The sequence below is a fragment of the Dreissena polymorpha genome, chromosome 12 (assembly GCF_020536995.1).
Source record: "Dreissena polymorpha isolate Duluth1 chromosome 12, UMN_Dpol_1.0, whole genome shotgun sequence".
Classification (NCBI taxonomy): domain Eukaryota; kingdom Metazoa; phylum Mollusca; class Bivalvia; order Myida; family Dreissenidae; genus Dreissena; species Dreissena polymorpha.
Window position 1 is genome coordinate 7,095,860 of NC_068366.1, and position 25,118 is coordinate 7,120,977.

The window sequence follows — 25,118 nt, forward strand, 5'->3', positions numbered from 1 at the left end:
GAAGTAATAAGCTTTAAATGGACATAGTTATCTGACCTGCCCACGTATATATTTTTGTTAAATAAATCAAAGCGGCGCAGTAGGCGGCATTGTGACAGGTCGGGCCACCGTAACCTCGTGAAGAGGCCAGTAGGACCTGTAAATAAACTCTGAAACACACAGGCGGCATTGTGTTTCTGACAAACACATTGTGGTAAAAGGTCAAGGTCAAGGTCATCCTTTACGGTCTATGGTAAAAAATACAGATTTAAGGGAAGTAATAAGCTTCAAAAAGGGAGAAAATTATTCAATATTGAACATAGCAACTTTATATATTTGTCATGCATGTGTATCTCATGGAGCTGCACATTTTGAGTGGTGAATCTACAGTCACTTCTACTACTGCTACTACTACTGCTACCCCTGATACTGCTGCTACTACTGCTACTACTGCTACAGCTGCTACTGCTGCTGCTACTGCTGCTGCTGCTACTGCTGCTTTTGCTGCTGGTACTACTACTGCTGCTACTTCTGCTACTACTGCTACTCCTGCCACTGCTGCTACTGCTGGTACTCTTGCTACAGCTACTACTTCTGCTATTGCTGATACTGCTGCTGCTACTGCTGCTGCTGCTACTGCTTCTGCTGCTACTGCTGCTACTACTGCTGCTGCTGCTACTGATTCTGCTGTTATTGCTGCTATAGCTGCTACTGCTGATACTATTACTACCACAACTTTTACTACTACTACTACTACTTCTACTACTGCTACTTCTACTACTACTACTACTACTACTGCTACTACTACTACTACAATAACTACTGCTACTACTGCTGCTACTGCTGCTACTGCTACTGCTGCTACTGCTGCTGTTGCTGCTACTGCTGCTACTAATGCTACTGCTGCTACAGCTGCTACTGCTGCTACTGCTGCTGCTACTCCTGCTCCCGCTATTGCTGCTACTGCTACTGCTGCTGCTGCTACTGCTTCTACTGCAACTACTATTACTATTACAACAACTACAACTACTGCTACTGTTGGTGGTGCTGCAACTGCTACTACACTGCTACTGCTATTATTACTACTCCTGATTCTGCTACTACTAGAACTACTACTACCACTACCACCAGTCCCACTACCACTACCACTACTACCAGTCTCACTACCACTACCGCTACTACTACTACTACTACTACTTCTACTACTACTACTACTACTACTACTACTACTACTACTACTACTACTACTACTACTGCTCCTACTACTACTACTTCTGCTACTACTTTTACTACTAATACTGCTACTACTAGTACTGCAACTACTACTACTACTACTGCTACTACTGCTACTACTGCTACTCCTGCTACTGCTGCTACGTCTGCTACTGCTCCTTCTGCTGCTACTGCTGCTGCTGCAACTGCTGCTGCTGCTACTGCTGCTACTGCTGCTGCTGCTACTCCTGCTGCCGATACTGATGCTGCTGCTAATGCTGCTACTGATTCTACTGCAGCTACTACTACTACTACTACTACACCAACTACTAATACTGCTACTGCTGCTGCTGCTACTGCTGCTGCTGCTACTGCTTCTGCTGCTACTGCTGCTTCTGCTTCTTCTGCAGCTACTGCTACTACTACAACAGCTACTTATACTGCTACTGCTGCTGCTGCTACTGCTGCTGCTGCTGCAACTGCTGCTACTGCTGCTGCTGCTACTGCTTGTACTGCAGCTACTACTGCTACTACAACAACTACTACTACTGCTACTGCTGCTGCCGCTACTGCTGATACTGCTACTGCTTCTACTGATGTTGCTGTTACTGCTTCTACTGCAGCTACTACTACTACTACAACTGCTACTAATACTGCCACTGCTGCTTCTACTGCTGCTACTGCTACTGCTGCTGCTGCTGCTTCTACTGCTTCTACTGCAGCTACTACTAATACTACAACAACAACTTCTACTGCTACTGTTGGTGGTGCTGCAGCTGCTACTACACTGCTACTGCTACTATTACTACTCCTGATTCTACTACTACTACAACTACTACTACCACTACCACCAGTCCCACTTCCACTACCACTACCCACTACTACCAGTCTCACTACCACTACCGCTACTACTACTACCACTACTACTACTACTACTACTACTTCTACTAATACTACTACTACTACTACTATTACTACTACTACTGCTACTGCTACTACTGCTGCTACTGCTGTTGCTGCTACTGCTGCTGATACTACTGCTGCTGCTGCTTCTACATCTTTTTCTGCTGCTGCTGCTTCTGCTGCTGCTGCTACTGCTGCGGCTGCTGCTACTCCTGCTGCTGCTTCTGCTTCTACTGCAGTTACTACTACTATTACAACAACTACAACTACTGCTACTGTTGGGTGTGCTGCAACTGCTTCTACACTGATACTGCTACTGTTACTACTCCTGATTTTGCCTCTAATACAACTACTACTACTACTACCACCAGTCCCACTACCACTACCAATACAAAGTCTCACTACCACTACCGCTACTACTTCTACTACTACTACTTCTACTACTACTACTACTACTACTACTACTACTACTACTACTACTACTACTACTACTACTGCTACTACTAGTACTGCTACCACTGCTTCTACTGCTGCTACTTCTGCTACTACTGCTACTACTGCTACTCCTGCTACCTCTGCTACTGCTGCTACTGCTGCTACTGCTGTTACTCCTGCTACTGCTGGTGCTACTGCTGGTGCTACAACTGCTACTGCTGCTGCTGCTCCTCCTGCTGCTGCTACTGCTGCTTCTGCTTCTACTGCAGCTACTACTACTACTACTACAACTACTAATACTGCTACTGCTGCTGCTAATGCTGCTACTGATGCTGCTGCTACTGATGCTGCTGCTACTGCTTGCACTGAAGCTACTACTACTACTACAACTACTAATACTGCTACTGCTGCTGCTACTGCCGCTACTGCTGCTACTGCTTCTACTGCTGCTGCTGCTACTGCTTCTACTGCAGATAATACTACTACTACAACAACTACTACTACTGCTCCTGCTGGTGGTGCTGGTACTGCTACTACACTGCTACTGCTACTATTACTACTCCTGATTCTGTAACTACTACAACTACTACTACCACAACCACGAGTCTCACTACCACTACCACTACTACCAGTCTCACTTCCACTACCGCTACTACTACTACTACTACTACTACTACTGCTACTACTACTACTACTACTACTACTACTACTACTACTACTACTACTACGTCTACTACAACTACTACTACTACTACTACTACTACAACTACTACTACTACTACTACTACAACTACTACTACTACTTTTACTACTGCTACTACTACTCATGCTACTACAACTACTACTACTGCAGCTACTTCTGCTACTACTGCTACTACTGTTACTCTTGCTACTGCTGCTAATGATACTACTGCTGCTACTGATGTTACTGCTGTTGCTGCTATTGCTGCTGCTGCTACTGCTGCTGCTGCTACTGATGCTGCTGCTACTGCTTCTACTGCAGCTACTACTACTACTACAACAACTACTTATTCTGTTACGACTGCTACTACTGCTTCTGCTGCTACTGCTGCTACTGCTACTACTGCTGCAGCTGAGCTACTGCTGCTTCTGCTGCTGCTGCTACTGCTGCTACTGCTGCTACTGCTACTACTGCTGCAGCTGAGCTACTGCTGCTACTGCTGCTACTGCTGCTACTGCTGCTACTGCTGCTGCTGCTGCTACTACTGCTGCTGCTGCTGCTACTGTTGCTGTTGCTGATGCTGTTATTGCTTTTACTAGATGCCGCTATTTATACTTAAACTGAAAAAGTTACTATCACACCTTGCATGCAGATGAAAAAAATACTCCCACACCGGTCGACAAACGACACTTGCGCGATATTGGCTCGATATATCGCGCGAGTGTCATATCGTGCGTCGAGAGAATGTCGTGCGTCGAGAGAATGTCCTTTGTCGACCTAGTGATTTTTTGGTCGACAGGCGACATTTTCGCGATATATCATATTGAATGTCGCGCGTCGTATCGTGCGTCGAGAGAATGTCGAGCGAATGTCGAGTGTAGCGCTCGAAGGTCGACACACGACATTCAAGCGACATTCTCTCGACGCTCGATACGACGCGCGACAATCCAGTCAACAGTCAAGATTTTCTGCGATATTTTTTTCTAAAACCCAGCGCGATATGCGACACTCAAATATTGATTGTCACATGATTGTCGCGCGTCGTATTGAGCGTCGAGAGAATGTCGCTTGAATGTCGTGTGTTGACCTCAACTTGGCCCTATCCGGATTCCGTACCATTAAGTCAGTCAAACACGTTAACGACCATATGTTTGCTAAAATGTGCAAGAATAGCGATAATAGCATAAACAAACAATAGTGATATAATTTTTTTATTATATACTTTTTATATATTGAATAAATCTATAAGATCTAGTACTACATCATATATTTTGATTACTTATTGATATCGTCAATTGTTTCTTTATTTGCAGGGGCTGACAAGAACACTGTGCTGGCAATAAAAGGTACATTAACTTATGTTCCTGAAAACCGCGTGCAAGTCCGGTTTAGTAATCATTCATTAATCACAATGTTCAAATAGGTTACCACAAAGGTTATCCATGAAGTGACAGATTGTCGCCGCTCGCGTGTAACACCTTTATCCCTATCATAAATATCAATGTTAAATACATAACTTATACTACTTAAAATTTACACTTTATTGTTTTTTTCAGGATAACAACGCATTTTCGACAAATAGCAAATGCATTAGGCTAAGGCCACACTGAAATGACAATGTTCACACATGACCATAGAAATTCGTTGAGAGTATTTATATATCATTCACCATTCAGTTAATGAATAAATATCCCCACATTTTGTGATGACGTGTTGCTTGCAAGATCTCTGTTCCCGGCTCAATGGTTAACATTGTATTTAAACGTTAATGCAATATAGGCATGCTACCACTTTTTTAAGAACGCTGTTGTGAGAATATCAAGAAATAACAATGTTTCGTCCACAACATCGGTCTAAAATTCAAAGGATAAACTTTAGTATAGTTTAATATTGATGTGGTTTCAGTTCATAAATGATATATTGTTTTCCAGAGCGTGTTCTTATCTGTTAAGTGTATGCAATGGCTATAGCATTAATTGACATGAATGTTAATAGAAACATAAGCCGAATGTTTTGCTACAAATAACTTATTTAACATGTATGTGTATAATTATGATGGAAAATTTGCTTTCTAAATAAATTAGTGAGTTAACAGCGAAACATATTGTCATAACAAATATATATATATATATATATATATATATATATATATATATATATATATATATATATATATATATATATATATATATATATATATATATATATATATATATTTATATATTTATATATTTATATATATATATTATCACACCTATCGCCAGTATATATTTAGAACAGTATTATATAGCTATGCTATTTTTTAATTCAGTTTAATTGAGTATATGAAGTACGGCTTTTATCATTTGCGTACTTAATATTGAAATACGGCTTTTATCAGTTGCATACTTAATATCTTTACTGTTTAATAGTGCATTGGTTGTATGCGTTGGTTATTTATTGGCACATGTTTGATCTTTTATTTTCAGAATATAAACGAAGGTTTAAACTACTAAAAGGTTGGTTTATGCTTAGCATCGGTTATACACGTATTTATTTTAAGACTGTGCGTAGGTGTTCATTGCAGTCAGCTTAAAACCTAGTTCAATCCTTAAAAAAACGTTCAACATATATTTTTAATTTAAACAGTCACATTTAATGTTTTCCGAGATCAGCGACCTAAGTGAAATATCATACAAGCTTTTTTAGGTGTTGTATTATAGTCATTGTTGATAGGACAGAATGTATGGTGATCGTTTTTAGGCTAACTTTGAAGTCATGCTTTAGTTTATTAATGATACACGGTATTAAATCATGTAAAGTAATTATGTTATAATTAGTTAGTTTTATGCAATGGCAGTATTATTGACTCAAATATATACTTATATAAACGTTATCCGAATCTCCTTTTGTTTCGACATAAAACAAATACGTCACTCGAAACATAACATAAATAAAGTCAATGTCATATCCTAAAAATCTGTCGTTTTTTAACCATACTCGACTTATTATAGATCTTTTGAACATGAGATAAAATAAGTATAGTAACATGTTCAATAAAATTTCGTCAGTCATATAAAAATTGATTTTACTTCGACTACCTGACTATTATAAACAACATGCATTGTTGCAACGCATTATAATTCTTTCTATAGCACAAGTTTTGTTTATAATGAAGCCGAAATTCATATAAGCACATGCTTTTGCAGGTCAAATAGGAGTTTTACTCAAAGACATAGGAGTTTCACGTAAAGGTGTGTATGTTTGCTATTTGTTTTTAACGTTTTGTTATTTAAAGCAATTTGCTGTGTTCATGTACCGTAATAATTGTCAACGTATATGAACTGCTCATCCCGCGCATAAATACAGTTGCGTGCACATGCTTAGTTTTTACTTGTCAATCTGTTACCTTTATTAAATTTTTTATGTTAACGCTAACATATTCACATCTACCAAGCATCTTTGCCATGTTTTAAATGTTATACAAAAATGCATTTGCAAACATTATTTGAACGCACGATCCGTTTGTGTGTCAGTCAAACAATGTCAAGATCTGGAAATCGAACAGCGATAATAAAATTACAAAATATGATAAAAAATTTCATAGTACACTTTTTATATATTGAATATATCAATAAGATCTAATATTTAAAATGACATTGTCATAACTTATTGATATCCATAATGTTCCTGTATGTTTATGCAATATTCCCTTCACTATCATTTGCTAATTCTATGAATTTAGCTTATCGTGAGAAACTAATTAGCTAGTACAATATATTGTTATAGTAATTATGGTTCTTTTGTTGTGTTTATTATGGCCCCTTCGAAGAAGAGGGGGTATATTGTTTTTCACATGTCGGTCGGTCCGTCCGTCGGTCCGTCAATCTGTCGGTCCGTCCACCAAATGGTTTCTGGATGATAACTCAAGATAGCTTAGGCCTAGGATCATGAAACTTCATAGGTACATTGATCATGACTGGCAGATGACCCCTGTAAATTTTCAGGTCACTAGGTCAAAGGTCAAGGTCATAGTGACTTGAAACAGTAAAATGGTTTCCGGATGATAACTAAACAATGCTTGGGCCTAGGATCATGAAACTTCATAGGTACATTGATCATGACTGGCAGGTGCCCCCTATTGATTTTCACGTCACTAGGTCAAAGCTTAAGTCACAGTGACTCGAAACAGTAAAATGTTTTCCGGATGTTAACTCAAGAACGCTTAGGCCTAGGATATGAAACTTCTTAGGTACATTGATCATGATTGGCAGATGGCCCCTATTGATTTTCAGGTGACGAGGCCAGCGGTCAAGGTCACGGTGACTCGAAACAGTTAAAATCGTTACCGGATGATAACTAAAGTATGCTTAGGCCTAGGATCATGAAACTGCATAGGTACATTTATCATGACTGACAGATGACCCCTATTAATTTTCAGGTCACCAGGTCAAAGGTCAAGGTCACAGTGACTCGAAACAGTAAAATGGTTTCCAGATGATAACGCAAGAACGCTTTGGTCTAGGATCATGAAACTTCATAGGTACATTGATCATATCTGGAAGATAACCTCTATTGATTTTCAGGTCACTAAGTCAAAGGTCAAGGTCACAGTGACTCGAAGCAGTAAAATCGTTTCCGAATGATAACTCAAGAACACTTGAGCATGGGATCAGGAAAGTTCATAAGGAAATTGATCATGACTGACAGATGACCCCTATTGATTTTCAGTACTCTAGGTCAAAGGTCACAGTGATTTGAAACAATAAAATGGGACTGCCACTTCATCTGACAGCCAATTGGAGGGCATGCGTGTTTTACAAACAGCCCATGTTTCAAGTAATTCTAGAGATAAATTTTGTTAAAAACAATGTGTACCTTGTATTTCAGAGTTCTTAAAGGACGCCGGGGACGATTTTGCGAACGAAGGTATGCCTTGACAATTAGCTTATTAGTCTTCTATAGAGAGGAATAGGTATATCCTTCGTTTGTCATATCTTTCCGTAAGTCTGTCTGTCCGTCTATCATTAATTTTGTAAATCACTATATTATAAAAACCTCGTTCAAATGGTTCCTTCATAATCATTGTGTTAATTATTAAATGCAACTTTGTGTATGATTTTTTTATTGTGAATTTAAATACAATATATAGTGCTAACAAAATTTAATATTTTAATATGTCTGTTTTGTTGTTTGGTGTATTGTAGAGTTATTAATAGACGCCGATGACGATATTGCTAAGAAAGGCATGCCTTGACAAAGAAAATATATAATTGATCGCTTTTAGTCTCTTGAAAAATCGCATAGATTTAACAAAACTTCGAAAGCCTTCTAAACGTGCATTTGTAATATTTAAACTGAAATAAAATCGAATTTCTAAAGGTTATATAAATTTTCCAACTTTGCGCAAACGGGTTGAACATGTCATCAGGATTAAGTGACTTTTGAATTAACTTATTTATTTCAATAACCCTTCGACAACCATGCACTGCAATTCATTATGGGATTACCCAAAAAAAATTTTAGTCATGGGATAAAACGAAATATTTTTGAAAGTAATATTTATCAATCTTAAATGAAACGGGGTTATTCAAATGAATGAAAGGACAATAAAATAACGTCAAATTGTTTTCGATTTCGCGGAAACTTTAATACTGCAAAAATGACCTTATTTCTCGTCTTAATCAAACCCATTTCACCATTTCGTTTCCTGCCAATAACGTTAGGCTGTCATTAACTGTTTGCATGTACTGATTTGAATGAAACTTTGAATTTGACGAGCTTGCATGAAGGCTTACTTTATGCGTATTGTTATGTTATTCTTTCTTTAGGCCCTTTATTATACCCCCATTACCATTGGTAATAGGGGCTATATAGGAGTCACTTTGTCGGTCTGTCTGTCGGTCGGTCTGTCGGTCTGTCCCGAAATTTTCTTCGATCCCCACCTACCTTGGTTACAAGTTATATCTAGATGATGTCTAGGTCAAGTTTGAATATGGGTCATACCGGGTCAAAAACTAGGTCACGGGGTCAATTGTGTTTTAAACCGAAAGTTTGTCCGGACTAAAACTATGGCATTTATCGTTAGATTTAAAAATTACTTGATACATTTGTTCACCATCATGAGATAGTGTGTCGTATGAAAAAAGTACGTCGATATCTCCAAGGTCATGGTCACACTTTGAGTTCAAAGGTCAAATGCTTGTCTGGGCCATAACTTTATTCTTTTTTGTGAGAGTTTAAAATCATTTGGCAAATTTGTTTACCATCATTGGACGGTGTGTCGAGCGAAAAAATTACGTCGATATCTCCAAGGTCACACTTTGAGTTCAAAGGTCAAAAATGGCCATAAATGAGCTTGTCCGGGACATAACTATGTCGTTCATTGCGAGATTTAAAATCATTTGGCACATTTGTTCACCATTATCAGACGTAGTGTCGCGCGAAAGAATTACGTCGATATTTCCAAGGTCAAGGTCACACTTTAAGTTCAAAGGTCAAAAATGGCCATAAATGAGCTTGTCCGGGCCATAACTATGTCATTCATTGCGAGATTTTAAATTCATTTTGCACATTTGTTCACCATCATTATATGGTGTGTCGCGCGAAAGAATTACGTCGATATCTCCAAGGTCAATGTCACACTTTGAGTTCAAATGTACAAAATTGCCATAAATAAGCTTGTCCGGGACGTAACTATGTCGTTCATTGTGAGATTTTAAAATCATTTGGCACATTTGTTCACCATTATTGGACGGAATGTCGCGCGAAAGAATTACGTCGATATCTCCAAGGTTAAGGTAACACTTTGAGTTCAAAGGTAACAAATGGCCATACATGAGCTTGTCCGGGCCATAACTATGTCGTTCATTGTGAGATTTTAAAATCATTTGGCATATTTGTTCACCATTATTTAACGGTGTGTCGCCCGAAAGAATTACGTCCATATCTCCAAGGTCAAGGTCACACTTTGAATTCAAAGGTCACAAATGGCAATAAATGAGCTTGTCCGGGCCATAATTATGTCATTCATTGTGAGATTAAAAAGTATTTTGCACATTTGTTCACAATCATTTGACGGTGTGTCGCGCGAAAGAATTACGTATATATCTCCAAGGTCAATGTCACACTTGGAGTTCACAAGTAAAAAATGGCCATAAATGAGCTTGTCCGGGCCATAACTATGTCATTCTTTGTGCGATTTAAAAATTACTATGTGCATTTATTGTGTTCAGAGTCATTGGACGGCGTGTCATGCGAAAGAATTCAAGAGTTCAAAGGTCGAAATGATAATGGCATAATAATTCTTAAAAATCGCCATAAATTAGATTCTCTTGTTTTGTGAAGACAGCATGTAAACTAGTCTGTGTCAATGCGACACGTGGGGGTATACGTCACGTCTGTGACAAAGCTCTAGTTTTATACAATGGCAATAAGATTGATTCAGATCAAGTAATGTGTCCGATTTTTGTTTGTATTTTTTGTATAAAAACAGGTTTCTGCTATAGACTTGTTTGACTAAATAATTTGATTAAATCAATGCTTAACAGCTTTAATAAATGATAGGCGCATACTAAATCTTGTATCGTTTATGAATATGCTCAATTTCATGTAAGTTTTATTTGTGTTTATTTAAAATGTTCAAAAGCGCGTGTCATTGGAACGAGAAAAGGGTAAATGAATAAACAATATTTGAACGCAAGATCCCGGTTTAGTCATACAAACGCGGTGACCACCATGTGTTTCCAAGAAAGTGAAAGGATAGCAATAATTGCATAAACAAACAATAGTGAATTTGTTTTATAATAAACTTTTTATAAATTGAATAAATCTATAAGATCTAGTACTATATCATATATTGTGATTACTTATTGATATCGTCAAATGTTTCAATATGGTATCGTCTAATGTTTCTGTATTTGCAGGGGCTGACAAGAAAACTGTTCCGGAAATAAAAGGTACATTAACTTATATTCCTCAAAACCGCGTGCAAGTTCGGTTTAGTTTTCTTTAATTAATCACAATTTTCAAATAGGTTACGACAAAGGTTATCCATGAAGTGACAGATTATCGCGTGTAACACCTTTATCCCTATAACAAATATAAATGTTAAATACATAAAGGATCTGGCACGAGTTGTCATATCATACCATATGTTATTAAACGAGTTCAGGAATTTTGTTAGCAAGCGAGCCTTTGGCGAGCTTACTCACGAATTTCCTGGACGAGTTTAATAAAATATGGTATGATATGACGAGTGTACGATCTTTTTTATCACATGCTTTTAAATGAGCAAATTAAATAAATATTCACGCAAACATAATGATAAATCCCGAATGTTGTTTACATTTCGTGACGTCATTTGACGTTGCAACGTCATTTCAGCAAAATAACATAATGCGTTTGGTACATAAAACTAAGCCAATGAAAATGCTTTAAAATGTTGAATTACACATGTGTAATAAAAAATATGTAATGATTGTATTACATGGGAAACAGGGTATAGCATGTGATAAATAACTTATAACATTTAAAATATACACTTTATTGTTCTTTTCAGGATAACACCGCATTTTCGACAAATGTCAAATGCATTAGGCTAAGGTCACACTTAAATGACAATGTTCACACATGACCATAGACAATCTTGGAGAGTATTTATATATCATTCACCATTTAGTTAATGAATAAATATCCCCATATGTTTCACATTTTGTGATGAGGTGTTGCTTGCAAGATATGTGTCTCCGGCTCAATGGTCAACATTTTATTTAAACGTTAATGCAATATTAGCATGCTTTGTTTTGTACAGCGTGTTCTTATAAGTTTCGTGTATGCAATGGCTATAGCATTAATTTATATGTATGTTTTAAGTCACATAATCCGAATATTTTTGCTACAAATAATATTTTAAACATGTTTGTCTATAATTTAGTGCATTGGCTGTATGCGTCGATTATTTATTAGCGCATGTTTATTCTCTTTTTTCAGAATATAAACCAAGGTTAAACCTACTGAAAGGTTTGTATATGCTTAGCATATGTTATTCACGTACGTTTTTTGAGACCGCGCATAGGTGTTCATTGTAGTCAGCAAAACCTAGTTCAATCCTTAAAAAACAGTTAATATCTATTTCATTTTAAACAGTCACATTTAATGTTTTCCGAGATAAGCGACCGAAATGATTTATTCTAACTGGACGTACACTTGCGCCTCTGATAATTATTTTCAATCCCGGGATATCATTCAAGCTTTTGGGTGTTGTATTATAGTCATTCTTGATAGGACACAATGTATCGTGATCTTTGTTTAGGCTAGATTTAAAGTCATGCTTTCAGTTTATTAATGATATACTGTATTAAATTTTGTAAAACAATTTTGTTGTCATGAGTTAATTTCATTCAACGGCAACGCATAATTGACTTCAATATATAATTCTATAAACGTTATCCGAATCCTTTGTTTCGACATAAAACAAATACGTCACTTAGAACATAACAATAATAAAGTCAATTACATAATTTAAAAATATTTGTTTTTTTAAGTATAATCGACCGAATGTTGGAAGATCTTTTCAACATGAGAAAACATAATTATAGAATCATGTTAAATTAAACTCCGTCAGTCACTTAGATGTTTATGTTTTTTTACTGTTACTACGACCACCTGACTATTAAAAACAATTTAACAATGTTTTGTCCACAACATCGATTGAAAATTCAAAGGGTAAACTTTAGTATAGTTTTATAATGTTGTGGTTTCAATTCATAAATGATATATTGTTTTCCATAGTGTGGTCTTATAAGTTTAGTGTATGCAATCGCAATAGCATTAATTTATATGTATGTATGTAGTAACATAATCCGAATATGTTTGCTACAAATAACATATTTAACATGTATGTGTATAATTTGGTGCATTGGTTGTATGCGTCGATAATTTATTAGCGCATGTTTATTCTCTTCTTTTTCAGAAAATAAACGAAGGTTAAAACTACTGAAAGGTTTGTTTATGCTTAGCATATGTTATTCACGTACGTATTTTAGACCGCGCATAGGTGCTTATTGCAGTAAGCTTAAAACTTAGTTCCATCCTTAAAAAACGTTAAACATCTATTTCACTTTAAACAGTCACATTTAATGTTTTCCGAGATAATTGTCCTACGTGATTTATTCTAACTGGACGTACACTTGCGCCTCTGATAAGTATGTCCAATTCCGGGATGTTATACGAGCTTTTGGGTGTTGTATTATAGTCATTCTTGATATGACACAATGTATTGTGATCTTTTTTAGGCTAGATTTAAAGTAATGATTTCAGTTTATATATGATAGATATATATAAATTATGTAAAACAAGTGTGTTGTTATTAGTTTGTTTTATGCAACGGCAGTATTATTGACTCAAATATATCATTGTATAAACGTTATCCGAATCTATTTTGTTTTCGACATAAAACAAATGCGTCACTTAGAATATAACATAAATAAAGCCAATGTCATGGTCTTAATATATGGCGTTTTGAATAATACTAGACCTAATGTTGGTAGATCTTTTCAACATGAGATTACATAACTATAGTTACATTTTTAATTAAATGCCGTCAGTCATATAACAATCGATTTTATGTTACTTGACTGTTACTACGACCACCTGACTATTATAAACAACATTCTTTGTTGCAACGCAATCTAATTCTTTCTTTGGCACATGTTTTGTTTATAAAGAATCCGAAATTCATTAAATCAAATTCTTTTCAGAAAAGCATGATCGAAGAGGAGTTTTACTTAAAGGTGTGTTTGTTTGCTTTTTGTATTAAACGTTTTGTTATTTAAAGCAATTTGCTGTGTTCATGTACCGTGCTAATTGCCAACGTATTTGCACTGCTTATCCCGCGCATCAATGCAGTTGCATGTTCATGCTTAATTTATATGTGTCAATATGTTATCGTAATTAAAATGATTATGTTAACGCTAACATTTCCACATCTACCAAGCATCCTGGCCATGTTTAAAATCTTATACAAAATTGGATTTGTAAACATCCTTTGAACGCACGATCCACATTTATGTCAGTAAAACAATGTCAAGATCATATGTGTTCTGGAAATCAAACAGCGATAATAAAATTAAATAAATATGGGATAATTTTTCATAATTCGCTTTTAATATATTTAATATATCTTTAAGATCTAATATTTAAATAGACATTGCCATTATTTATTGATATCTTCAATTTTCCTGTTTAGGTGCTGACAAGAAAACTGTTACGGAAATAAAAGGTACGCTAACTTATGTTGCTCAAAGCCGCGTGCTGCAACCTCACTTTAATTGTCAAATTTGTTTAAATGTTAACTTGTTCGTGTGTGTTGATGTTCGTGCTTTTTAATTCATGTATTTTTACATAACAAAACAATTGAAAATATGTTACCACAAAGGATACACATTTAGTGATTGTGTGTTGCGTGTTCATTATTCTAATCACACAATTCAATGTTAAATGCCTAACTTATAAAACTTATAGTTTACAACTGATTTTTGTGTTATAAGGTTAACGATGCATGCCTTATTTTTTCAAATGGTGTATGCCATTGGCAAAACTTACACATAAATGGCAATTCTCACAAATGAACATCGCATAGTTTGTCATTCACCATTCAATACATGAATCTAAAGCATCGATCAAAATGTGTCGTGCATTTTATTTGACAATTTTAGATGCATAAATAATATTGACAGGCTTGTATTTAAACAACGTATACACAGTCAACACATTAACGCACGCACACTCATACACGAACACGAGCATACACGAACACTCAAGCGAATGCACGCACGCACACACACAATACGATAGAGTGGAAATTAACGGAACCGTTAATGACGCCGTCTTAACACAGTCTTAACACCGTTATCGTTCACAGACTTGTGATGTTTGAGCTAATCTCGGTCTAATAAGCTAAGATCATAATATGTTCTGTAAACATTACATAAAAACAGTAAGAAAGTATTTGCATGTAAAACAACAACACAATTTTACACAATGCTATATGTATTATTCCCGGGCGTGTCACAATTAAATAAGTAAACTTTTACCATGAACAACATAAGCGACATACAAACGAAAAAGTGCGATTTAACGATAAATTATAACGAATCAACAACTATGTATGTATAAGCGTGAACTTATTCATCCAACACATATCAATATTCGTTTCAAAAAAGGAATTGTATTGTTTGGACAATTGGTCGATGTAATAACTTATAAACATATACTTTACATATAAAACTTAACTTCACGAAATATACTAATGTTTAACATTACGGTTTTATGATTTTTTATGATTGTGTTGTGTTATGTATTTCAGATGTTCACAAGAAAGCCTGCATTGAATTGACAGGTAAATTAAATTATTTTGTTTGAATCGAAGTCTCTGGTAGTAAACTATGTATAAATTACACTTTTAGTGCATTTACATGTTTGTGTGCGTCCGTGTACCCGTGCCTATCCGGAATGTTACACCACGAAATTTTAATATACATTACCACAAGTTTTGGCGATGTACAGGCGCACTTTCGCTTGCAAGACCAGTACGTTAATATAAGTGTCTCTCCAAAACGTGAAAACAGTAATGACGTCAAAATATTTGTAATGGAAAGATGCGACCATAACAAATTGAGCATTACAAAACTGTTAGTAACTGTTTCTTTAAATTTGCGATTAAATAGGCCCTTTATTTTCATTTCTTAATTCTATGAATGTAACGTATCATGATAATCTTATTTGCTATTTCAATATATTGTCATAGTAATTAGGCCACGACTTTTATATTTCTTGGTTTACAAAACCGCCGACCCTAATTTTTGGAAAATGGGAAAAAAAATAAAATCGGAAAATCGTCTTTTTTTTATATATTTTATTCCCGACCGCACTGAAAAACGAGCGAAACGAGAAAAAAACGAGCCGGTTTGAGAACGGTTGCGAATAAAATCAAGTAAGTACAATCAACGATTGGTTCACATATATTACAGAGATCGGGATATTTTTCAATGTGACACAGTATGTACCAGTCCTTTTATGGGCACTGCTCAAAATTTATTTAATTACAGACAATAGGAAAATCAGCGTCAGTAAAATGTCGACCGCATCAAAATTTATTTCCGAGTCTGTGACGCAACTATATTGTTTAACATGTTTATTATATTAAACAAACCCGATATTATAGTAGATGAAAAAGTATTACCTTGCAATTTGATAATTAGTATAAATAATCCAATAAAACACTGCCATTATTTACGATATATGTGTTTAGGAATTTTGTAAACACGTCCGCCATAGTTTATAGGAACTGTACAGAAAGTTTGGAAATCGGAACAAATCGGTATATCTCGGAAAATCATTGATAAATGTATTTGTCGTTTTAATGCTTAGGGCCGAGTAATTTCGGCAAATCGGAACTCAACTTGCGTAAAATACTAGCTCAATTAACCGTTAAACTCCGCCTCTGTTCTCTGCAAAAGATTCGAAGGCGGAGCTATGCACGTGCTATTATTAAATTGGAGGATTGCAATTGAGAAACAAACGCACGATTTGTTCGGCATGTTGATTGCTAGACAAAGGAAGCCAATTTTGTCGGCGCGAAATTTGTCGCTTTATTGCTTCAGACAGCAAGCGGCTTTCCTTTGATGACGTCAAACTGTCAATTCACACAGACTGCACATTTTCGAAAGACTTTAACTGGCTCCTTGTTTACAATTCCAGTAAAAACACTTGCTAACATTAAACTTTGGATTAAATTATCAAAATAAAGCAAAAGCCAAGTTGACAAATATGATTGTATTAATTCGCGTCAGTTCAAATAAGACGTTTTGCGTTGTAAATCAACGAGTTTTCATGACAACAACAACTTTAACAAACATTACCGCGACGACGAGGGGATCGATCTACCTCGATTTTTTTTCATGGACGATGTCATAAGTCGAATAAGAGCAAACACATACTTTGTGTATGAGTAGTTTATCTTATATAAGATTTATGCAACGGGCATCGCATTGCGTAATGGTGCGCATCGAATTACGGAAATGAAGCGCAGTTTTTCGTTTTAATGGGAGAAGAACGCATGTCATTTAATGGAGTGTTTAAAATTGCCTGATGTTACAAAAGGTGCTTTTAGGTGACTCATTTCATTTGAAGATATAGATGTGTTTCATTTCATTGCATAATTTGATTTTTCGTCTCTGTGTTAAGGTTATAAAAGATATGATGTCTTTGTTCTGATGTTATTAGTATTAACTTATTTTTCCAATGATGTTTTTTTTTTTTTTTTTTTTTTCGACCGCCCGATGGACCATTTTCAAAATAATTTTTGTAAACCAATAAAAAAAAAAGTCGTGGCCTTATGGTTATTTTGTTGTGTTTATTTTAAGTAGTTCTCGCGATAAATATTGTTAATATTAAACAGTGTGTATATTGTGTTTTAGAGTTATTAACGGACACCGGGGGCAATTTTGCGAACGAAGGTATGCCATGGCAATCAGAATATATAAACTTATAGCTAAGTAGTCTCCTAACAAATCGCATAGATTTGACAAAACTTCGAAAGCCTTCTAAATTTGTATTATTTAAACTGAAATGAAATCGATTGTATAAAGGCTATATAATTTTTTCAGATTCGCGCAACCGGAGTGAACATGTCATCAGGAGTAAGTGACTTATGAATTTACTTATTTATTTTAATATTCTTTCGGAAACAATGCACTGCAAGCCATAATGGGATAACACAAAAATCATATTTTTGAAAGTAATACTTATCAATCTAAAATAAAACGGTGTTGTTAAAACGAACATAAAAGACAGTGAGATGACGTCAAGAAAATGTTCGAATTCGCGGAATCTTTCATAAATCAAATATGACCTAATTGCGCGCCCTTATCAAAACCAGTTCACCATTTCGTTTCCTGTCAATAACTTTGTCCTATCAATAAATGTTTGCATTTTCGGATTTAAATGAAACTTTTAATGTGGGGAGCGTGCTTGGAGTCCTATTTAATAGTGTATGTTGAGTATCCGTCCAATGTCCATGTTACGTTAACTAAAATAAAACGCATTTTCCGCTAAAAACTTTAGTTTGCATGGTGATATTGAATTTAAATTATGTAAGTATATATTTTTCTTAAAGACTATGCTATTTATTGCATTTTGGGCCGTCGGGTAAAATGCAAGGTCACTGTTGCTACAAATAAAAAAGTGAATAGATGAGTGCCATATAATCTTGCCTTTTCTTTCAATTGATGAAACTGATGTAATATGAAGCATTATGCTGTTAGCTTACATGCAGACCTAGCTTGATATCATGTTTTTTGCCAATGCGGTTAAGGCCACTGTAACTAAAATTTAAAAACTATTAACAGCTCAAATACGTACGTTTGTATTTCGCTTAAAGTTCGTGTGTAGCCTAGGTAGGTTGTGCAGAACTATTTTGAGCAGAATTACTGTCACTTATAATATTTTTACAATCTTCAACGTTGAAAACCTTGCTGCCTGACATCGTCATTTTTGTAACATACTTTTTCAGGCAAAACACACATTTTAATATAAGATATAAAATTTTATTTGCATACATGTTATTGTTATTTAACATGTCAAACAATTCGTATCTGTCATCACATTATGTAGTACGTCATTGGTCCGCCTCTTGAATGATTTTATTGATATTATTGATATTTACGAGATAATTAGCATGCACAATGCATTGATTGCGGAATGAAAATCATATCGCTAATCGGTTTAGTATTATGTAATACAAAATGCAGCGTTATTTGAAAATGCAAAAAGCGTGCTTCGCTCATGTATTTTAGTTAAGTAAAATAGAGTTTAGGTAGAGAAGTATTAAAAAACACGCGCAAATAATGTTGGAATAGATTGCTTTATTTACTTTGGTAAGTAATGGTAGTTTCATTTTGTTTGTATTACTCTGTGGCGTTATTGTATGATCTTATAACTGGTGAAGAGCAAAGAGAACATGCATACTGTACTAAAGACTGTTATACTCAAGGAAAAGTTATTATACTATATTTATAAAGAGTATTCAACAAATCAGTATAAAAATAAATAAATAAAAATAAAAAAAAAATATATATATATATACACAATTCATGAGTTATTATTGTACATTCCTTTGAATTGAACACAAATAGGTTATTCATTTACTTCAGCACGCTTAAAATATTTTAATTCGATGCATAATTATGATCTTTAATAATTCGTTTACAGAACGAAAGTGAAAGTAGCTGTTTCAATGTGAATTGACTGTTTACAATACGCTTTTTCAGGGACGATGACAAATTATCGCCGCATAGAATCTCGTGCATACACTGGTAAGTAAAAGGCAGTGCTTCTTTGGATAAAACATGATAATAAAACCAAAAAATCCATAACAACTTAACTTTTTATAAATATGAATAGCGGTTAATCTTCGAGTATTCGGCCGTTGAGGTTCGAAACTTTTTAACACTCGGTGTTAAAGTAACAGTCCATCGGTTTTTGCATATACATCCTATAGCGAGAAATCAACTTTACATAAATTCATTGAAATATATTTTGTATCGAGGTTGACATCAAAAACCTGGTCAAAGTCCGTTTTGAATCGACATAATAATATATAAATGATCATAAATACTTGCAATAGGCGAAAAAAATGCAGCGTCGAGAGTTATGCAAATTATATCTATATTTAGCTTTCGCTAAACATTATAAGCATACGGAAGATAAATACATAGATTTAGCAAAAACGTAGCGTTGAAACTCAGTTTCCGTCTGTAACAGATGCATTTGCATTTGTTTTTACCTTCTCTCCGCTAAATTAGCCCGTATCCGCAATTTTGTTGACAATGCTGCTTCACTGAAGCAGCTCGTCTAAGTTATCATTCCATGAACAAATTCTTAACAATGGCGACCTATGTAAAAGACCGATCCAGTCCGATTGAGTAAGCTGAATTTTCTCAATCGGCATACCTCGCTGATTATCATTGATTAAGGTAAAGGCAGCTTGGTTTCCGTCCTCTTTCAAATTTATCGAGAGGTTCGGGACAGGAACCAGACACGACACTGCCAGCTGGCACTTCAAACGCGGTTACGCTGGGAAAACCCCAAATGTAGTTACTTTTAGTTTTGATCGTGAATGTAACGCGCCTCCCAGTTTCGCTGAATGGGTCAAGTTCCCAACGGGTACTACTTCCCCGTACTCCCAAGTTTTTTTCGTACCCAAAACTTTTCTTACCAATTTTCTTTTCGTACCCAATTTTTTTTTCATACCCAAGTTTTTTCTTACCCAAACTTTTTGACGTACCCAAATTTTTTGGGGCATAATTTGTTCGTGCCCAAATTTGTTTAGTACCCAAAATGTTCGTACCCACATACACAAATGTGCTGATATAGATAAACTTCAATTGATGCTTTTATATTCATCCTCTTAACAAGCATCGTCACACCAGTACTGTCAGTACTTTGATTTGTTTAGGTTTGAATTAATGTGTCGAATCATAAATATTGATGTATATATATAGCTATATATATATATATATATATATATATATATATATATATATATATATATATATATATATATATATATATATATATATATAGCTATGATCGGGGACTATATATATCATGCACACATAACCATTATTACATTATTACAATTACATGCTCATTGCTCATGATTTCACAAGGCATTGCTTTCTATTTGTCAATTTTCATGTGTTCCTTACAGCTTAAGGAATTTTATAATCGATGATTGATGATGCCTAGAATAAACAACTTTATATGTATACACAATTATAAACTGTATTTGTATAATTTCAGAAACAACATCGAACGATAAGGAATGCAGAACACAGTTGAACGCTTACGTAAAAATCACGCTCGAAATGCTCAATATTGCATTAGAAATTGTGAGTTCACTGTTGATTTTGCACAGAAATATTTTTCCTGAAGTAATACGAATGTTCCTACACTTTCCAACGATGGAGGATAATGACTCTAAAGAACAAAAGCACCAGTAGAAGAAACAAACTGTTGTAAAGACGTGTGAATTTAAATTGTATGCAGTGCAATTAGGCAAGCTGTATTAAGACAACTAACAGCGTTATGGAACATTGATATTAACGTCCTGGTATTGACGTCATAGTTTTTACATAAGCGATTGAGTTTTTATATGTGTATGTGAATGTGTAATATGCACAACAATCTTTTTGCTGAATTGTGATTTTAGACGCTGGTATTCATACTAAGTGTTGTATCTAGTACATTATAGACCAAATTGTAAAAAAACACGAAAGTTAAACCTTTCGTAATATTGAATAATATCTTTCATTTTGATTATGTTTATCATTGAAACAGAAGTATTGTTGGAAGTACATAATACTTTTTGCCCGATAGTGTGTTAATGTGTGCTTTACTCTTCGATCAAAACATACACTGCCATGCAATACCACTCACCGCGACACATGGTATTGACAGACGACGCAAAAAAGTGTATCGAGCACATATTGTGTGTCACTGCAGATTGCAGTACTTTGCTTTCAATAATATGCGTTGCTTTTGTTGACATACTCTGCTTTGAGCATTAACATACAATAATGACAATTCCGCGATATTTCTTCGATATATAGTCTCGCGTCTTGGTAAGTTACGGTGAATGTGCTATGTCGTCCGTTTGTGCACAAATAGGTATGCGCACACTAATAATCAATGACACTCTACAACGAACAACTTGATCAATTGTAACTGAAACCGTTTGTCAATTGGCAGTACCGTATCCTTACCTTGACGACGTTCAGTAAAAATGAAACTAAATAAGTCTTCATCAATAGGACGTCTATTGATAGGAAGAGAGACCTGAAATGAAACATGGCATATCTCATAAATGGACCAGATTGATTTTGCATTACTTTGAGCGAAACTTGTATTATGACAGCGTTTCGAGTAAAAAACTTGTTCGGATTGCAAGGAAATGCTCGAACAAAAGACTCTCCCTATAAATAAACTCAGCGAAATATCAATCTTTAATTTAGCGAATTTCTGCGCTTCAGATAAATGGTTTACTGAAGGTTCATTAGGTCGCCGTAAAAAAAAAGTCTGATCAAGCATCTATACAATTTGCTAATTTGGATGTCCGCAGGTTTAAACAGTATTTCAATCGTGTTACAACGGTCAGTATTGATTGCCACTCTTTTCCTGGATACGAATGTTATTAAAAAGACAATCAGATATAGTAGAAGATTGGATAAGAAACAGTCAATCATCAATCTCGTTATGCGGCCGAGTCGGGAATCGACCCCGCGATTGGTTTTGTTGTCAAGCATTTTACTTAATTAGTTAGCAAATATCACCAAGAAAGCAAACATCACCCAGAAATAAACGAATTTGCTTTAAAAAAAAAAGAACTAATGTAATGTATGTGGTTGTGGTTCTGGACCAGTACAATGCTATATTGTTCCCAACAATTGTGCCTCTTATTGTTTCGAGGAAAGTAGAATTATTCGCCAATAGTTGTAACTTATATATTCTAAAACATTATGCGCGAACACTGGTCAGTTCATGCAGCCAAATGAACATTTTTAAATGAGTTTTAACTACTTTATCAGGTTACGACATGATCAACGTAAATGGTATGAATTACAATTTCAAAATGTTTTCAAATAGCAATTTCTCAAGTATATACTATGTACAAGCATATTTTGGAACTTTGTAAAACGCATAAAGAATCATAACATGCGTTCTTGTTATTTAAAAATCATGCGAGATCTATCGTTCGGGGTTTGTTGTATTATGAGAAACTCGTTTTTAACAATGTTATTTTTTTATATATATCTCGGTTGTATACGCATTGTTTGAGCCACTGTAAGGCAAGTCCAATAGGTTATTCAATATCCCACTACCAGTAGAAAAATGGTTCAGTGTAATTGAACATAGATCGGAGAAACCATCAAAAGCTATAATTAATTTATAAAATATCATTTTAAATAATTTAAATATATAACACAATACATAGATAAATGTGAATGTACTTTTAAAACACTGTTACAATTTTTTTCTTAAAAAAAACAATTTAACTCGACAAATTTAAAGATTTTAAGAGTCCGGCCGAAACAATTATAAAATATAATATAAAGAAGTGAGAAATTATTTGTGTATAATCCGAATTTTAACAATAATACTAATGTCTGACCCAAGAATCTGCAAATAGACGTTAGCAAAAATTCGAAAAAGTGAAAAAGTTGCATGGGAACTTTCATTTCAAGATGCATTTGTAGTAATTTTCGGCTTCAAAGTATGTTCTCCATGATATTTGGACATAAAATTACCCAACATCGATTAATATTTGCAGCGAGAAATGTTTTCATTTATATTGTGCATAAAGGTCTATTTTTAAACAAAGGCAGGCGGGTAATAACGCAAGAATAGCCGACACGCGAGAATATCGGGTTTGAGTATACTTCAAGCCCAAAACACAAAGATTCAACGCAGGCGCAAATGAAAAGAGACGCTTCTGATCTCCAGAACATGCAGGAAAAGATCACAACATTCTCATCCTACACAGCTTACCATAGTCTGAGAAACATTGTAATTGGGATAGTTAGTATAAAGTTTACACCTATTTATTTTAACTCGATTGCATCGAAAGCCTGAAACGTATATAAACGCTATCGAGTCCGTTTCCTGGGCATAGAACCAGTTCTTGCATTGTCTTTGGGGAGATCTAAAGAACGCCCCCACGGTGGGGATAGAACCCGTGACATCCCGGTCGCTAGGCGGACACCATATCAATTACACCACGGCAATCTATAGCAATTGGGATAGTTGCTGGGTCAGATGTAAATGGTCGAGCATTTAAGGAGGCTTTGAACAAGATCATAAGAGATATCAAAGGGAGTTGGCTTTCGATTATAACTTCAATAGAAAAGAGAGAACCAAAACTAGTACAAATAGGTCAGCTGTTAAGATTGCTTCTTAAAGTGAAATTGATACTGTTCTTCTATTTCATTGTTTCGTGGTGGTGTCAAAACCTTGAGATCTTTCCATTGAAGACGTAGTGTCGTATTAACTGAGCCCCTACATGCCTGCCTTCTTGGAGGCCAAAACTTACTTTGTTAAGCTGAAAATCCACATATCGCTTAGGGAATTAGATATCATGCTGCAGACGCATCAGGTAAGGCTGTGATGACTTGCATTTATGAAACAGATAGTTACGTGATTAATGGTGGTTCTTTTTTCTTGCCTACTCACGTTGTTATTCATCTTCATGGATTTTCTGCATTGACAAAAAGTCAGCCTTAGTAAATTAGTAAAACCTATTCCTACCATAAAGTGATGTGCTAGTTCATTCCTACTTCCAAACAAGTATGAAGCGGACATTTCAAATCTTTTCAAATGTTTGATGGGAAGTCTATTGATTCCATAGAATCACTGCGCCATAACATGTTTAGAAATAAAGTTGCTACTTCCGAAATATTCATCGTAGTGATAGTGGACAGCTGAATGCCATTCAATTGATTCCATGATTATTCAAATGGTATCAACAAGTCAATCAATGTGTTCCTTGTCTCCCAAACGATGTTTAACATTACAACCATCACGTTTGCATCCAAAGTTATCGACTGATTGCGTCGGTTGCCATTTTGGACGATGTTAGATATGTGTGTAACATAGTTAACGTACACTGTTTCTGAAAAGCTTATTGTGTTCCTTTCTCCCACTACACCACATACACCCAAAACCATGATAAAGACCAAAACATATTTGAGTGATAGGTACACAGTTATGATCAGGTTTGAGCGGCCATCTTGAAAAAAATCTTTACTACGGCGGTCTGATCAGTTAACCTTTTATATAATACATTCTACTCTACCATGAACAGTTAAAA

General features: G+C 35.3%; 1 protein-coding gene across 14 annotated transcripts in view; it reads left to right on the plus strand.

Moving 5' to 3' along the window:
- The window catches only part of LOC127853800 (uncharacterized), a 67,657-nt gene extending 44,654 nt beyond the window's left edge, over positions 1 to 23,003 (plus strand). For 13 of the 14 annotated variants that reach the window (XM_052388567.1, XM_052388568.1, XM_052388566.1 and 10 more), the window contains 14 exons: positions 4,525 to 4,557; positions 5,680 to 5,709; positions 6,400 to 6,444; positions 8,081 to 8,119; positions 11,116 to 11,148; positions 12,182 to 12,211; positions 13,164 to 13,193; positions 13,951 to 13,983; positions 14,439 to 14,471; positions 15,558 to 15,590; positions 17,671 to 17,709; positions 17,860 to 17,892; positions 19,522 to 19,566; positions 21,056 to 23,003. In XM_052388567.1, coding sequence (XP_052244527.1) covers positions 4,525 to 4,557; positions 5,680 to 5,709; positions 6,400 to 6,444; positions 8,081 to 8,119; positions 11,116 to 11,148; positions 12,182 to 12,211; positions 13,164 to 13,193; positions 13,951 to 13,983; positions 14,439 to 14,471; positions 15,558 to 15,590; positions 17,671 to 17,709; positions 17,860 to 17,892; positions 19,522 to 19,566; positions 21,056 to 21,255 — 656 coding nt within the window. In that variant the 3' untranslated portion in view covers positions 21,256 to 23,003. The remainder of the gene's footprint in view (positions 1 to 4,524; positions 4,558 to 5,679; positions 5,710 to 6,399; positions 6,445 to 8,080; positions 8,120 to 11,115; positions 11,149 to 12,181; positions 12,212 to 13,163; positions 13,194 to 13,950; positions 13,984 to 14,438; positions 14,472 to 15,557; positions 15,591 to 17,670; positions 17,710 to 17,859; positions 17,893 to 19,521; positions 19,567 to 21,055) is intronic. The other variant, XM_052388570.1, reaches the window with a different exon arrangement.
- Positions 23,004 to 25,118: the final 2,115 nt, after the last annotated feature.